This window comes from Diabrotica undecimpunctata, chromosome 2 (assembly GCF_040954645.1).
Source record: "Diabrotica undecimpunctata isolate CICGRU chromosome 2, icDiaUnde3, whole genome shotgun sequence".
In the NCBI taxonomy this organism is placed as follows: domain Eukaryota; kingdom Metazoa; phylum Arthropoda; class Insecta; order Coleoptera; family Chrysomelidae; genus Diabrotica; species Diabrotica undecimpunctata.
The window spans coordinates 70,957,418-70,975,010 of NC_092804.1; the positions used below are offsets into that span (position 1 = coordinate 70,957,418).

At 33.6% G+C, this 17,593-nt stretch overlaps 2 protein-coding genes across 3 annotated transcripts in view; both read right to left on the minus strand.

Annotated features, from left to right (window-relative positions):
* Frl (formin-like protein) overlaps positions 1 to 17,593 on the minus strand; it is a 268,117-nt gene that overhangs the window by 139,910 nt on the left and 110,614 nt on the right. The window lies entirely within an intron of this gene.
* Positions 15,332 to 16,941, minus strand: LOC140433344 (uncharacterized). Its single transcript, XM_072521372.1, has 2 exons — positions 16,789 to 16,941; positions 15,332 to 16,415 (listed from the first exon to the last, which is right to left on the minus strand). The coding sequence occupies exons 1-2, from the start codon at positions 16,791 to 16,793 to the stop codon at positions 15,332 to 15,334; spliced, it is 1,089 nt and encodes a 362-aa protein (XP_072377473.1). The 5' UTR covers positions 16,794 to 16,941.

The following is a 17,593-nucleotide window of genomic DNA, read 5'->3' on the forward strand; positions in this document are numbered from 1 at the left end:
TCCTATATTCAAAACGTAAGTAAATTTTATAATTGACAATGATTTATGAGTTATGCCAAGTGTTTTATTAGTTTCAATTATATATATTTTATTTCCGTATTTATTACTTTAATTAATTAACCAGCTAATTTTCAATACGTCATACTTTAAACAATTATCCTCTAATATAAACTAAATAAAGTAAATATAAATAATATTATATTTACATTAGAAAAGTATAAACCTACTTCCAGTTAGAAAATTACGCTTCTCAAAGCCGTGTAAACATAAATAGCACAATCTAATCATATAATCATTACAGTACATCGTAAGTTTCAATATTTGACCTCGAATTTGCAGCATTAAATCTAACTTATAGTTAACTTTTGACCTCTCGGAAATAAGACCAATAATAACTAACAAGCCGAGTGTTAAAAAATAATATCAAGCATTTTATAATCACGATATTAATAAGTACGGGCAACGAACAAGGTGCCATCCTTGTGAACACATGCTTATTTGCAAAGTAATCACCGTTTTCGTATTGAAATTTGAACTTACTCTTTTTAATCATCGTAGTTAAGCATACATTTTCGAATTACATGTAAAGTTTGCTTCTTTATCCTAGGTATCTAATTTATATGTATATCTGATCTATCCCATTTTCTATTTGAACCGTTCAAATAAAATTTGACCTTGAACAGGTAAACGGAATAGGAAGTAAAAACTGTGTCTACTGATTCATAAGAAATGTAACAAATTTTTTAGCAGTACTGAAGGCTACTATAAAATACTAAATATGATACCTACAAGATTTACCTACTTTTACCTAGCTTTACCTAACTTTTTCTGAAATATAATATAACGAACGAACGGTTTGACAGTCTATTAAAGAAAAAAATTGAATTGGTGTGTAAGGGGGTAATTAAGTATCAAGGTATAGATAGTCTCTCCTGTCGAAATGTCAACCTCACCATCTGTTCGGAAATCCATCGAAAGTAATGGGCACCTAGGATGAACAAGTTACAGACAAAACGTCAGAAACAACTATTCCGGAACAAGGCTTGTAAACCCCAATAAAAAAGTACCTTTATAGTCTACATCTTCACCGATATTGTTCAGCCGGTCTTCCACCTTTATTTCGACAGTTTCCTTCCATAACTGCCATTAAAACCAAAAAATTGAAATTATTAACCTGGAAACATCCAACAATTAACAATCATCTTAATACCAAGAAATTGTATAATTATCGTAAATCTTAATGAGTATATTAATTAAAATATTTAATATTGTATTGAGTTGTTTATTTGTTTACATCTCACTAATGGTATGTAAACAAGAACAAATTAGCAAGTCATTTTAAGACAAATTTAAACCGTGGGAACTTAAAATATTTCTCAAAAGTCAAGATAAATTCTTCCCAAAACTGAATATTTACATAAAGTATTTAGTCTAATTTTAAATAATGAACAATGTAACAATGACTGAATGAATATACTGGATCCAAATTTTGGTGTTTATCTGATTTCTTTGTAACATATCGCCGAACAAATCCACTGGCGACACTACACTTTTTGGACCCATAAATTTACGCTTTATTTAAAAGGTTGATTGTTTATTATAACAAATAATTCAGGATGCAAAGAAAAAATACGTTGAAGCCGTACAACGGTTAGATCAGCAACGGTCAAACTTACTAAAATTTGGAAAGATAGAGCCATAACTAAGAACGCCAAACTACCTCTGGTGCGGGCGCTTATCTTTCCTATCGCTCACTATGCTGCAGAAACTTGGACCATCAAAAAATCTGACTCACAACGTATAATGGCTTTTAAAATGTGGGCTATAGTAGAATAATGCACATACCCTGGATAGCACACCACACAACACAAATATCTCAATATTAACAAAACTCGATATCATAACTAGGCTTACCAAAATAATCAATTAACAAAATATATGCAGGTATTTTGACCACATAACCAGACAAAGGAAAGGTATGGAGAGTTTGATGGTTGAAGAAAAAGCAGATAGTAAAAGAACATAAAGAGCATCACCGCTTTCTCTCTCTCTCACTCTCTCTTTCTCTCTCTCTCCCATACACACTCTCTCTTTCTCTCTCTCCCATACACACTCTCTCTCTCCCTCTGAGTTATCACTCCACGCGTAGGAGAGAGAAGAATTGATAGCTACCATAGGTACGTCGAATACCACAACGTCACCATATTACTAACGAAGGATGAAGGACAGATTTTAATTTTAGTTTGAATTCAGCAGAGAGCAGATTATGATTATTTGCAGCGTCTGCACTTGGGAATGTTTTTGCAGATGTAATACTGTTTCTAAACCTTCTGTTAATGATAATGTAGTCGATTTGATTTCTGACTACCTTTCCTTCTTGATCAGCTGGAGACTTCCAGTTATATAGTCGTCTTTTAGGTTGTTGAAACAAAGTATTTGCTATAATGCAATTCTCTTCTTGGTAGAACTGTATTAGTCTCTGCCCTCTTTCGTTCCTTTCTCCAATTCCATACTTTCCGGTTATATGTTATGTTATTTCGGCACCAACTTTTGCGTTGAAGTCTCCCATAATAATCGTAGCTTCATGTTTTTTGTGCTCCGGAGAATTTGTTTAATTTGGTTGTAGAATTGCTCAATTTCTTCATCTGGTTTGTCAGCTGTTGGTGCATAGACTTGTATTATATTAATATTCATTAATTTATTTTGCAGCTGTATCATCATGATGCGATCATTGAAAGGAACGAAATTTCTAATACAGTTACGAATTTCTTCTTTGACAATAATTGCGACTCCGTTACGTCTGGGTCCTTCTGTCCTTCCCGAGTGGTAGACAATGTATCCATTGCTCTCGAATATGTTTGACCCCACAAGTCTAAATGGATTTCACTATTTTACCAAGAGGTTATATTTTTTTCTTAGTTCTGAAATCTTTGAAGGTTTTTTATGGTTGTTTACGGGCCCTGGGTTTACGGGAATTTACTGGTTTTGAAAATTAAAAAACTAATATTGTATATTTTGAGGAACTAAAAAAAGAAAAGAAAGCTAATCTACAACAACCGACCAACATGTGATAATATATGTAATTTAAAAAGCATTATTTAATCGCCCCCTCTATAATTTTCTGTATTTGTAAACAACTAAAATCCGGAACGATTCTTGAAAACATTTATCTCACACAAGAGTACCGTAATTTCAACAACTCATAAATATTAAATACAACAATAGCCCTAAACAGCAAAACAGACTTAAAACTCTCGTATTTCGAACCTCCGACAATTCATCGTTTGAAAAATCCCCACGAAAATTGGCACTAAAAGCCCCCAAATTACTCTTTTTGCGGACAGATGTCCAGATTTATGGCCTCCTAGATTCTCTTTGTTTGCAAGTAAGTCTATAGGTTACGTTAGATCTGATAAAGTAGTGACCGCGTTTATACCTATATTCGGTGTATAGTATGGTAAAAGTTACAAAAAATTTTTTATAATTTGTCGTTTTTAATTATTTTTTTATTTAATAAATCTATCGCTCTTTCCGTATCCTAATTGTTAAAAATGATTTCAAAAGTTGTTAAGAGAGTTTTTTTAGAGATTTGACGTCAACAAACAACTTTTTCAAAAAAAAATACTTACATGATATAACAATGATAAACAAAAAAGTTATTGCAAAATGAACAACAAAATCGCTGTTTTTGAATATTGTTAATAACTTTTTTATTACTTATTAAAATTTCTTTAAATGTACCTGAACTTAAGCGATCTTATCGTGTTTGAATTGTGTGCAAAAGTTGGGCCAGATCGGTTGAACAGCTGAAAAATGAACTAATTTTTAAGGCCGGTGAAGATAATTTGACTGAATGTATCTCAATAATCCTGGGCTCATTTTCTTTGTTAAGACGTATGTATATTAAACCTTTGGACAAAAAGTTTAAAAAATTACATTTATGTACACAAAATGGTTTAATAATAAATAGCACTTTTTAAGCTTATAAACATTTGCAATAAGTCCGTAGAATTTAGTTCAAATTAAATCGCAAGATATATTCGGAAAGCTAGTTGAAAAACACAACTTTTAGAAAAAAAAAGAGGTATTATAACCTTTAGAAGCCATGATAGCCCCTTTTTTTGAATGACTGTTACGTTAATTATCAACATAATTACTATTTTATCCCATTAAAAAAGTAATTACTTTAAGCTGCCACAAAGAAATAGTTTCACAAAATATCTCATTTTGTGTATCTATTCTTTTTCTGAAAAAGTTGTTTGTTGACGTCAAATCTATCTCTAAATAGATAAGTTTTTAAAATGCACTACCGAGCATAAAATTAGGGTCACCCCGTAATTTGAATTTATTTTAGAAATTATTATTCTGTTTTAATTATTTTCGGTTGTAACATAGTTTATTAATGGATTTCTTGAAAAAAAAATTGTTGTCGTTGTTGTTTCGACAAGCGTTTGAGATAAAAAGGGGCCCTTAGCCTAATTCCTAAAAACCGTTATCAGCACAGTTTTTGTTTCTATGGTTTTAACGCCAATTGTAAATTGTTTATATATTGTTATCACTGTCAGTGTATTGCAATGAGCATAAATTCTGTTGTGGCGGCAAGAATTGTGGCGGCGTTAGAATATGACCACGGTCAGCGCGAAACTGCGAGAAACGTTGGTGTAAGTCTCTCGAGTGTGCAACGAGTATGGCAACGGTACGAAGAGACCGGTCTGCTTACTCGAAGGCCTGGTTCAGGTCGAGGCAGGATTACAACAGCTAGAGATGACCGCTTTGTCGTTTCTAGCGCTTTGAGAAACCGAACGGTCACGGCAGTTTCTCTTCGAAATCATCTGCAAGAAGTGAGAAATGTAAACATAAGTGAATGGACAGTTAGGAGATGACTTCATGCTACTGGTTTATCTTCTCGAACTAGAGTAACTGGACCGCCGCTTTCCCGTGAACACCGAATTGCCAGATTGAATTTTGCACGAGAATACTTGGCTTGAACAATGCAGGATTGGAGTCGTGTATTGTTTTCCGATGAATCGAGATTCTGTCTTACGGGCTCAGACAAACGTGTAAGAGTGTGGCGACGTCCAGGCGAGAGATATGCTCAAGCATGTGTTGCCGAGCGTCTTCCATTTGGTGGAGGGTCAGTTATGGCATGGGGAGGCATATCGTTTGATGCTTGCACGGAGTTAGTCTTTATCGAGAATGGGACATTGACAGCGCATAGGTACCTGACACAGATTCTGGAAGGCCATGTTTTACAGTTCATGGTTATTCTTGGAGACGACGCAACATGTATGCATGATAATGCACGGAACCACACTGCTAGGATAGTTACTGAGTATCTTGACGAGGTTCAAATCACACGATTTGTTTGTCCTGCTCGCAGTCCAGATATCAATCCCATAGAACATGTTTGGGATGAGATGAAGAGACGTTTACGAAGTCATGTGCCGGCCCTAAGAAATTCGAGAGAGCTTCGCGACATATTGGTGCAAGAATGGAATAATCTTCCGCAGAATGTGATCCAAAATCTGATCCAAAGCATGCCTCGTCGTTTGCAAGCTGTTATCACTGCCAGAGGAGGGAATACTAGCTACTGAAGTTCTTAAAATTTCTTTTTTTCAACAAAAAGCACATAAAATTAAAATTGTCCCTTTTCAATATTTAGTATATCAAAGGAAAATTCTTCATTTCCATTATTTTTAATAAACGACTTTAAGCAATCCGTTAGTAAACTATGTTACAACCGAAAATAGTTAAAACAGAATAATAATTTCTAAAATAAATTCAAATTACGGGGTAACCCTAATTTTATGCTCGGTAGTGTATGAGCAAAATAATGAGTTTGGCGTTTTGATTGTTTATTTAAACATATTTCCACTAAAAATGGATGAATCTTTAGATGTGCGGTTTTTTGGTATTATTCATACTACACATTGTAACTGTCAAACTCTATACAGTTATGACGAAAAAATTCTTATTTTTACTAACTTGATTGGTCTATAAATAAACTTTATTTCTTTAACGTTTTCTGGTGTTATTAAGATGGTTCGTTAATCTATATACAACTCTGTTTTATTGTTGTTTGGGTTATCTAAGTTTTTTCTGGTCCAAAATTGATTGATGGATGTGATAATTGTTATACAGGGTGTTATATTGCTATGTGTCTCTTTGTCCGTAAAACCATGTCCGTACTCTTTGATTAAGATGAATAGTTCGTGTTTCCATTTTTTGTCCCTTCCTATATTTTCATCAGTTTTAAATTAACATTGTTAACTACTACTAGAGGCGAAATGACATTTTTCAGTGTAGATTTTTAACCTTTTTTTTATATACTGAAAAAAAATTAAGTCTATTTTTTAATTTCCTGATTTCCTATATTGTCTTTCTTCTTCTTAAGATGCCTATCCGCTACTGATGTTATGACTAATATATGACATTTTCACTTTATTTGTTGCTGCTCTAATAACGTATGTCCCTAAAGTTTTCGGAAAATTTTAGATTTAAAAGTATTATTGGTAGGAAGTATTGTAGGATCAAGTTGCCATTGGAAACCAAAGTTAGTAAACAACTTAAACGATATAAACAATGTCAGTTTTGACAAATACGGTTCGTTAATATGTCGTACAAACTTAATATTTATCAAAGTATTTATCGTTTAGTTGGACATGTACCACAACGCGATATTGTAAGAATTTTTAGTGCTCAAAATATTTCTGTGTCAACGATTTACCAGACAATTAAAGAGTGCAAAAATGGTATATCATGCCTTAATTTGCCCAAAAATGGAAGACCAAGAGTTTAAACTCCTGCTCGTGAACAGAGATTAATTTAGAGTATGGAGAACCAATTAGGAGCCTTTGCGAAATGTTGGCCGAAGACATAATGTTTCACGAATGACTGTAAGTAGAACAATTTCTAGAAATAATTTAAAACGATATACTTTTACTGAAAAAACGCTCCTGAGTACACACTTAAAAAGTATTTTACCTTATCCAATTCCGAAATTAAGAGCAACGACGGATTTTATACACGCAATGTACAAGATGCACCGGACGAAGTTTTAAGGGAAAAGTGAAATTTGCCAATAAAATTTTGGTATGGTGTGTCGTCTCAGAAGGTGGTGTTTCACAGCCGTTTGTTGGGCGGAGCGTGTTCGCGGCGAAGCTCTCAATGCTGACAATTACGTTGACAGGGTTTTACAAATCTTGTTCAATTTATAAAAATCCATCACCCCAATGATGAAATCATATTTTGGCCCAACCTAGCGTCATGCCATTACGTCAGGAGAACGACAGATTGGTTAACTGCTCAAAATATAAATTTTGTTCCCAAGCGCGACAACCCTCCAAATGTGCCTCAGGCGAGGCCTATAGAAGAGTTTTGGGCTGTTTTGAGTCGAATGGTGTATACTAACGGCTGGGAAGCCCAAAATGAAGATCAGCTAAGGCGAATAATTTTGCAAAAATTTCGTGAGATTGACTTAGAACAGTCCAAAGGCTTATTGCACATGCAAGACCAAATTTACGTGCCATCAAAGATCATGGACCTCTATCTGGTCTATAAAAATACATTATATACCTAAATACGTAGACTTCCTGTATTTAGTTAATAAAATAACTTAATTTACAATTAGAAAATATATATTTATTTTTTCCGAAAACTTTAGAGACGTGCGTTAGTTCGGTGCACATTCCTTACCGAGCATTCTGATGACTTCACGGTTTGATATACAAACCGCTCATGAGAATCTCAACATTCTTCTGTATCACCACATCTCGAAACCTCAATGCATCCGTTAGTGTCCAAAATTCTAACCCGTAAAGAAGAATGGAAAATACAAAGCATCGAAGAATGCAGGTCTGGCTTTTAATGGCAAGTCATGCGTCTTGAAAATTGTGGTCTTTTTAACAAACGCTGCTCTAGCCTTCTCCATGTTTCATTTCACATGAATGATCCCACTGATTTCGGTACGTTTATATTGGTACACAAATAAATGTAGGCCTTAACTTGTGTTATTTCCTGTGAATTGATTATTAAGTTGTGTTATGTGCGGAGCCAGGCTTGTTTCCGGTTGCGGACGGGGCTTTTTGGCACTCCTACGGCTGATTCTGGATTAAAATATGTTGTATCTGATCCTCTTCTCCTGGCAATTTCATTAGCTCTTTCATTGCCTTTTAGTCCCTGGTGATCTGAAACCCATACCAGTATGGCACTGATATGTTTCCCCACCTAGAGTCCACCTTAGGGTTTCTAAGAGCTTCCTGGAGACTTGACTATCCGTTCATATTTTGATCCGCTTCATTTCGAAAGATCTCAGCTTAATTTCTCTTCCACAATACAAGATTACACAAATTTGTACATAAAATACAGATGTTTGGGCCCGTCTGTGCAGTCTGAGTCGTGTGTTTTCTCTGTTCTATTCCTTTCGTAGACAGATGTGCACGTGGAAAGGTACTTTATTTATCTGGCTCCTTTTGAGGTGAGGGTATATTTATCTGAACGTCCTTGAACCGAACTTTATGGAGCCGCGACATTTCTGTAGTCTGGTTTATCTCCTCAATTCCTGTCACGGGTTTGTGATAATCGCCCCACTCACCTGATCTTTTGGCGAAATTAAATTTTCATCTGATTTTTGTCCTTGATTAAGGAGCCAGTGCTGCTTAATATATAAACATTGTCTTTAGACTTGCTAAATGCTTCTTTGCTTCAGTTACTTTCTTCGAATTTTTCATCCTGAGAAGTCTTTAACTCTTCAACCCAAGCGCCGTGATTACTCAATAATTTTATAATGTAATTAAAAAACTTTTTATGTTATCTGTTTTTATTAATTACGTTAAGCAGTCAAATCCAGGGGAAATGTCTGGCAATACTAAATTAAATTTAAACTTCATTTTAACATCCGAATCAAAAGATATTCTTCGAATACTCCGAATCAAGAGATAAAATGTAAAATTAAATACAGAGATAGAATTAGAAGAAGACAGAATGGATTTATATAAATAACTTTACTTTCAATTTTCATTTCAGGTAGTACAAATTTAAAGGTTTATATCATTTTGATTGTGATGATGAAAAGATTACGTAAATAGATCGATCGATTTTTATTTCAACAAATTAATGAAAAGTCTAAAAGTGTATCGCGGATAAGTCCTGAAGAAACTTTTTCTTGATTATTTGTACGTACCGTTGTTCATATTAGCGAATTTCGCAGAAATAATGCTCAGGTTTATGACCTCCTAGCTATCTTTGACTTGACTATAAGATGTTCTGAACACGTAAAATGAATGGCGCCGAGCATCTCAGTACAACGCGACAAACAACAATTTACACACTTTTGAAAATTCAAAGGACCATAGATTTGATTATCTTAACCACGTTCTAGATGTGCATCGTCACAAGACAAACACGGCGTCGCGACGTTTGCTGTCCAGGCGCCGCGCCGCAAACTTTAAGTGACAATTTTAAACAGGAGATATTGAGAATAGACTTTGAGTAAGCACAGCTAGGGACAATTATATTTTGTGAAATTATAAAATTCTGCTAGAGTCTTTAATGTTTGACTAACTAATTTGAAATTTTTAAAAAGATATGTTGATGGTATTTGATTAAAGATAACATTAAGATAAATGAAAATAAAGAATGAGAAAAAATATTGATAAATAATATACTGAATATACGAGGGATGATTACTTTGCTCCATCCGTGATCCATTTATAATAAAAAATTGGCAAATATCTAACTTTTATTTTTTTATTTTTCACTTACATATTATGTTTATTTTACCTTGGATACGGTTACCATAAACACACTTAATATATCCTAGAGCATAATAAACGGACGTTATGGCCTATAACGCCCTGTTATATACATTGTTACGATAAATATGACTCATATTTAACCTGTAAACATGTTATTATTCTAAACTTCTATAAAAAATTTATATGATCTGCTTCCAAAATCTTACGATTTTTTCGGGATGTATCCTTCAGAATCCGTTTTTAAAAAAAGATTAAATTATAAAAACGGGAAATATCAGCATTTTTGTTAACAATTAATGTGGATTTCAAAATTTATTATTTAGTCCACAAGGAATTCGGAGAATACTTTTCGGACTAAAATAATTCAAACAGAAACGTGAAATAAACATAAAAAAGAACAAAAATTAACATATCAATTCCTGAAAGTAAGCCAATTAGACAAATTCGAATGTAATTATAAGTTCGAATTGTTTCTATTTCCCTTTGTCCGATTCTTCTCGATCGACGATGATAAAATAAAATGTTGAAGTTGTGGAGTAAAATATAGTTTTATTGACAGCTACTGAATTATTACATTATAGTTGTTGAGATGAAAATTTATGGATAGACTGCGTCCAAAACTAGTCCCGAAGCTATATAATCTCACTAAAATGCTACGATTCATCAAATAAGTGTATTACCCTCTGCATAGAACAAACACCTTTCGACTTTTGAAAGCTGGCAAATATAATTTGAACCGAGAAATTTCATTTTTCATTAAATAAATATTTTGTACTCTTTGTTGTGCAATGACCTGGATTAAAGCGGCAATAAATTTTCTGTTGCCTTTATTGCTCTTTCTCGAATATTTTCTGGTAAATCCATAACTTAATTGAATGAGAATGGAGTGTGGAGAAGACGATACAACTTCGAACTTTATGAAATATACCAGGAACCTGATATCGTAAAACATATTAAGATAGGACGTCAGAGAAGAAGAAGACCCAAAACAAGGTTCCTTGATAACATCGATAAAGACATGAGAAATATGGGAATACGTGCTTGGCGGAGAAAGGCGATGGATAGGGACGACTGGAGAGAAATTTTTAAGGAGGCTAGGACCCACGCAGGGTTGTAAATCCAGAATGATGAGGATGATAAATCCATAACTAAATATAAATCCAACTGACAACTACATAATATACTCAACACAGCTGCCATAGACTAATTCAAATTCAATAGACTACTAACAATATGCATATATATATATATATATATATATATATATATATATATATATATATATATATATATATATATATATAATTGTAGGTGCAGTAAATAGTAGTCTCTGTTTTAGTTTTTATATTATGTGAAATGAAAAATAAAATCTTGTATAGTTTATTTCACGAAAAATGGTTGAGTGCTTAATGATTGCAATAAAACCCGACCGCAAGTACCCCAGCTTAGTCAACATTAGTTGAGCAGGTAAGTATTCAGGTAAAATTGAAGCTACTGTGGAGTGTCGTTATCTTGTTTGTATAATAAATTCCTGGTAATATAAAAACGATTAAAAAATCGTATAAAATTATAAAAACGATTAGAATACATTTTATTTCATAAAGTTATAAACATTTTAACAGTTTCACTATCAATGGTTGATCTTTTAATGACCACAATAAATTTGTTGATCGTTAAGTATTTCCTGGAATAATTATACAGGTTCCCTCTATTCTGTATAATTTGTAAAAGTATATAAAACCGATGAAAAATTTTTAAATATACATTTTGTTTCATTTAGTTGAAAGTGTTACCAGTGTTATAACTATTTATACCTATAAAACAGCATTATGTGGCGTCCATGGAAAAACATTGATGGTGCTTCTTCCAGTGTTCCAGCAAAGAAAAAGCATTTATCTGCTGACGCTAGAGAAATCGTAAAAACAATATATAGTTCTTTACTTACAAGAGGACTTACTGCTAATACTGCTGCCTGTGAAATATCTGATTTAACGAAAATACCTCTAACCACAGTGAAAAGAATTACATCAAATCCCATTAAGTCAAGAAGGAAGCGTAAGGATGTCGGTTCTACCAAATGTATTGACGAAAGTGATAAGGACTTAATAAGACGAAAAATTTACACAATGTACGAAGAGCAACGGATACCTACATTAGATGCTTTAAAACAACGGCTTACTAATGATGATACACAAATAAACTGTAGCCGAATTAGTCTTTGGAGGATTTTGTCTAAAATGGGCTTCAGATATCGAACAATTGACAAAAGACAAGTGCTTATGGAGTCCCATCGTTTACAAAAGTGGCGTACTGAATAGATAACTTCCATAAGAAAGTACCGTACAGAAGATCGGCCAATAATTTATCTGGACGAGACATGGTTTGAAACTCATGAAACACCATCCAAAGGATGGTCCGATTCTTCCAACAGGTGTCAAACAAAAGCTCCATCAAACAAAGGGAAAAGAATAACAATTTTACATGCAGGATCAGAAAATGGTTGGGTCCCAAATGCCTTATGGCTTTCTGCAAAGAACATTAAAGACTCCTGCGTGGACTACCATGAGGATACAACGGCAGAGCTTTTTGAGCAATGGTTTAAGAATTGTCTTATACCTAACCTTCCTCAAAATAGTATGATAGTAATGGACACTGCAAGTTACCACAGTCGTCAATTACATAAGTCTCCAAGTGCAAATAACACGAAAATTGAAATTCAAAACTACCTGTTAGAAAATGATATATTTTGAAGAAAGTTATTTAAAAAATGAACTGTTAGAAGTGTTAAAATCATTTTCTATTAAAAAAGTATATGTTTGTGACGCATTGGCCGAGGACATGGGACATACAGTGTTACGGCTTCCGCCCTACTATTGTTTATTTAATCCCATAGAGCATATGTGGCACCAACTAAAGTCAAATGTTAGGTCACAAAATGTTTCTCCGACTTTAAGTGGTGGTGTAGTCGAATAAGGAAATTTGTTGATGATATCTCCCCAGAAAGTTGGAAAAATTCAGTACGCCACGTAATGACCGTAGAAAATTCATATGTTACTTTGAATCACATAATTAAACCAATTGTTATTAATCTTGAAGAGGATAGCGACAGCTTTCTATATTTGTTTTTTTAATTAATCTATTTTTTGTACATTATGTAGTCGTTTGTATGTATATACTGTAAATAGAACTATTATTACTGTACATTTTTAACGATATCCGATTAGGAAGAGCAAAAACGTTTAAACACGCCAGTTTTTTGCTGACAGTCCTAAGTGTGAAGTGTGAAGGAAAGTACCTTTCTAAATTTAGATCCATCCATATACTACAATTATTCACGTAGAACAAAAAAACTACTTTCTTCATGTTAAAAATTGTTCAATTATCAAGTATATTCACTTGAACAACCTGAAAATACCATATGAAATAATTTAATAAATTTTTATAATCGTGTATTACACAGCTACCAAGGAAATATATTAAATAACAAACTTTCTGAAGTGCGACCCTGTGTACTTCGGTAATTTATTGAGAGACTCTTGTATACACAATAGGATCAACTCAGGTAACCATTAAGCACTCAACCATTTTTCGTGAAACAAACTATACCACTGGTGTTACCGGATGATCAAGCAACATCCACCCCTTGGCCGCAGACCCTCTGGCTGGATTATGTTTCTCTTCGAGCATAATCATCTTAATAGTTTTTTATACACAAAGGGTCCATAACAAGTAATAAACGATATGACTGTTAGAAAAAAAGTTGACTTTGATACTTTCGATACTCTTTCCAGTCTTAATCTATGTATCGGAATGTTTAGCCCTTAAAGAAGTTTACAAGAGCAACACACCATTATCAAGATATGTTGCAGTACAAATGCGCGAATATAAAAAAGGTGAAGATCTGCTACTAGATACAGAAATCTGGATATTAAGAGGCCAAGAGTGAAATTGGTAGACTCGCCTCCCTTCATGATTTCTTGCATTGCTTTGATTAGTCATCAGTTTCTTGTGACTGGTCAAAGGTATTGTTACGATAAATATGACTCATGCCTAAACTGTAAACATGTTTTTCTAATAAGTATTTTTCTAGTAGTTTCCCCTAAGATAAAATCGGTCTTCTTTCCATGCTGTTCGGGAGAGTTCAAGGGTAGCCGGCCGAAATTCTACGGAATTTTGGAATTTTTGGAACGGCTATTTAATGTATATAGGGTAGGTGGGGGTAAAAGTCCGCACTTTATATATATGCAATATTTGCCACACTTTTGATTGCAGTATACATATTAAATTTGTCAGGCCATTAGGATAACTAATGCCCTTAGCTCTAAATATAAAACAACAGCTAAACAGCTGTAAGAAAAAAAACTATAGCGGAAAGTACAATATTTTACAAATCGGATTCTTGCCCCATTAATTGGGGCAAAAGTCCGCATAGCGGATCTTTGCCCCCTTTGAATAAAAATAATTTTATAAAAATAAAAATTAACAACGTATCAAATAAAAATCTTTATTTTGTCAAAAAACATGATCTAAAAACTTATAAACATACAAACAAGTAAATATATGACCTAAACACAAAAAGATAAAAAATAAAAGAAATTTTTAAAAGCTGAAACACTTTTTAGGTTACAACTAGTGCAACATTAAATCACTTAAATCGGTTGAAAAGCTCACAAAGTCCTTAAATCTAGCAGAACTGCCTAGCAATGGCTTGGAAAGTTTCCTTATAATGTCTGTCTTGTTAACAAAAAACTCTTCTTCAGTTTCTGAAAAACGCATTGTATTGGGTGCCCTTCTATAATAAATACCACTGTAACCCTCATCTACTATTACAGTAATTCGCATAACATACATTCGAAATGAGTCCTTGGTTTTGCCGTAAACTTTTACTATAGCAAACTCTCCTGGACTTAATTCGGATAATTCATTATCAGCATCACTTTCAGAAAAACTTGAATTGCTGCTACTATCATGAAGTGATATTTGCGCGTCCGAGTCAGAAGAATATTCATATTCCTTTTTATTTAGTATATTTTGTTTTTCTTCAAATACTTTTCTTACTGTATTTTTATTTTCCTTAATGCTTTCCTTCCTTTTTTTCTCGTTTATTTTGTATTTCTTCTCCAGCTCTGAGATTTCCATTTGCTCTTTATGTGGAGTAGATGTCAGAAGTGTAGATTTCAATCCTTTTCTTGTTCGTTTTCTCTTTTTTGTTAGTTTTGGCAACGGAATGATATCTGACGGTAACGTAGTAGACATTTCATTTTTCGAGCTTCCGGGTTTTGATTCCCGGTTACTTGAAATACTAGCTCTATCTGGTTGATTTTCAACATTTCGTTCTTCTGCTTCACCACTTGCTTCTTCTGCTTTACTATTTAGTTCTTCTGCTTTGTCATTTTCCTGACTTTTGTCTTCGTCAAATACAATTCTTAATTGTGTATCTTTATTATTTCGGTCAAGATCATCTACTTCTTCTTGCTCTTGTTCAGTTACTGAAGAAGGTAAAAAATCTTCTTCAGTAAAGATATTTTCATCTAAAGGGAAAATACCTGTCATTTTAAATCCATTAACAGCTTTTTCTAGGCCTGCTTAAATAATCCAGCGACGTGGTATTCTGTGACTACTTGACCGGGATTAGATGTGGTCCAATTATCACACAAATCATCATAGTAAGCTTTTAATGGCCTAAAAAAGTTTCTGTCCAGTGGTTGAGTTCGATGGCTGCTATGAGGTGGGAGGCTGAGCAAATGGATGTTATTATTTTTTGCGTAAGTGATGGCTTCTAGAGTGGTATGGGATATGTGGTTATCCAAAATTATTAGCACTGGGCTTTCAGCGGAAGGATTTGTATATTTGCGAAAGTGCTCCAAAAATTGAAGAAACTTAACGGAATTCATGTATCCAGAATCAGTTACAGCCAAAACAGAACCAGTTGGAGCGTCCTTTATCAAAAGAGGATTTAGTCTTTTGCGTGCGAAAATAAAGAATGGTGGAACATAGTGTCCTGTTGCACTCATAGAACATGCAGCTGTCACAGTTCTTCCTTGCTCTGCAGCTACATTTTTTGCTACTTCTTTTTTTCCAGTGGGAGCAACATGTTTAGGTAATTTATTTGGCACTGTTTGTAGACCAGTCTCATCCATGTTGTAGATTTTATTCGCTGGAAATTTATATTTCTCCAAGACAGATTTTAAATTTTGAAAATACTGTGTCAATTGATGTTTGTTGAACCCCATGGTCCTAGCTACACTGGTTTTTCGTGGTGTACGTAGTGAAAGGCGGTTTCGTTTCATAAAATTTCTAGTCCAATCTCTACCTGCTAGTTTTGATTGCTTAGAAAATTGATGCTGAATACCATTTCGTTCTGCAAACTGATATGCCAGAAAACGAAGCGATTTTAGGGTGAGCCCATAGAAACGTAAGTCTAAAGCTTTACAATGGTCCACTATTTGCTTTTCCTGTTCTGGAGTAAATACAGGTCGAAATCTACCCAAGAAATTAACGCTTCTGTCCGCTTTTAGCCTCTTTCGAATGGTAGATTCATCATAGCCAAGAGTTCTACCTATTTCTCGTGTTGATAGACCCCTTTCCTTTAAATGTTTAGCCTGCATAAAAACATCGTCTGTAAATGGTCTTAGGTTCTCATTTTTTCTCTTGTACGTCCTAAAACAAAAACGTAATTTTTACAAACAAACAAACAAAAACGTAATTTATACAAACTTCTAAAAAAAACTTTATGAAATAAGTAAAATTCTAGATAATAAACAAAAACTTCCTTAATGAGGCAAAAATCCGCATGCGGATCTTTGCCCCTTCCGACATGCGGACTTTTACCCCAAAGTTCACTATTAATTTTAGCTAGGCTTGTTTGGAACAAACTAACCTCAAATTAAAGATTTTGTGTCTTAACATTATTTGCAATAAACCGGCTTACATAAATTAGTTAAAAGACTTTTTAGAAAAATAGTTTAACACATACAATCTTCAAAAGAATGAATAAAAAAATTAGATTAGAACAGCAAAATTTAAAACTTACCTCATATTTTCGTTAACTACCGCCGCACGAAACACGTGTATAATCTACAGCGCTGTTCGAAAGGTACTGACCGATCCATGTGTGAATCAAGTTAATATATTCGCTCTGTCATCTAGAAAGCGTGTGCGGATTCTTACCCCATGCGGACTTTTGCCCCCACCTACCCTATATATATATATATATATATATATATATATATATATATATATATATATATATATATATATATATATATATCATCCGTAAAGGCACCTACATTTAATATCGAGTCCATCTCAAAAATTAAAAATTGTTCAAAAAAATATTTGTTATTTATTTTGAATATCAAAAATAGGGTTAAATGACAAGGACAAGACCGGCACTGACAATTTATTAGTTAATCACTAATTCGATGAGGGCAACACCATCGTTACATACGTTGCGTGCAGAACTTTAACTCTAAATTTAACGTTCATCTTCTTCGATACGTTAGTTCTTTACGTATAGGGAGATACGTTACGTTAGGTAGTTACAAAAACTCCGTATTATTTCCACACAATAGTCAAAAATTATAAAACTATAAATAAAAATGGTTCGAACAGTATTGTTCAAACGGGTTAAATTGAATATCTTGCAGAACGAGTAGAACTCTTTTACAAATCTTTTAACGTTCAGAATTTGTTGCAGCTCTTCAGTACTTTCAGCTATTATAACTGTGTCGTCTGTGTACTAGCTAATTTTAATTTCTTTCTCCAGGTCATCGTTAATACCATTCAATATTATTTGTTTGAAAAATACGGTAGTGATGTAATGCAAATAATAATAT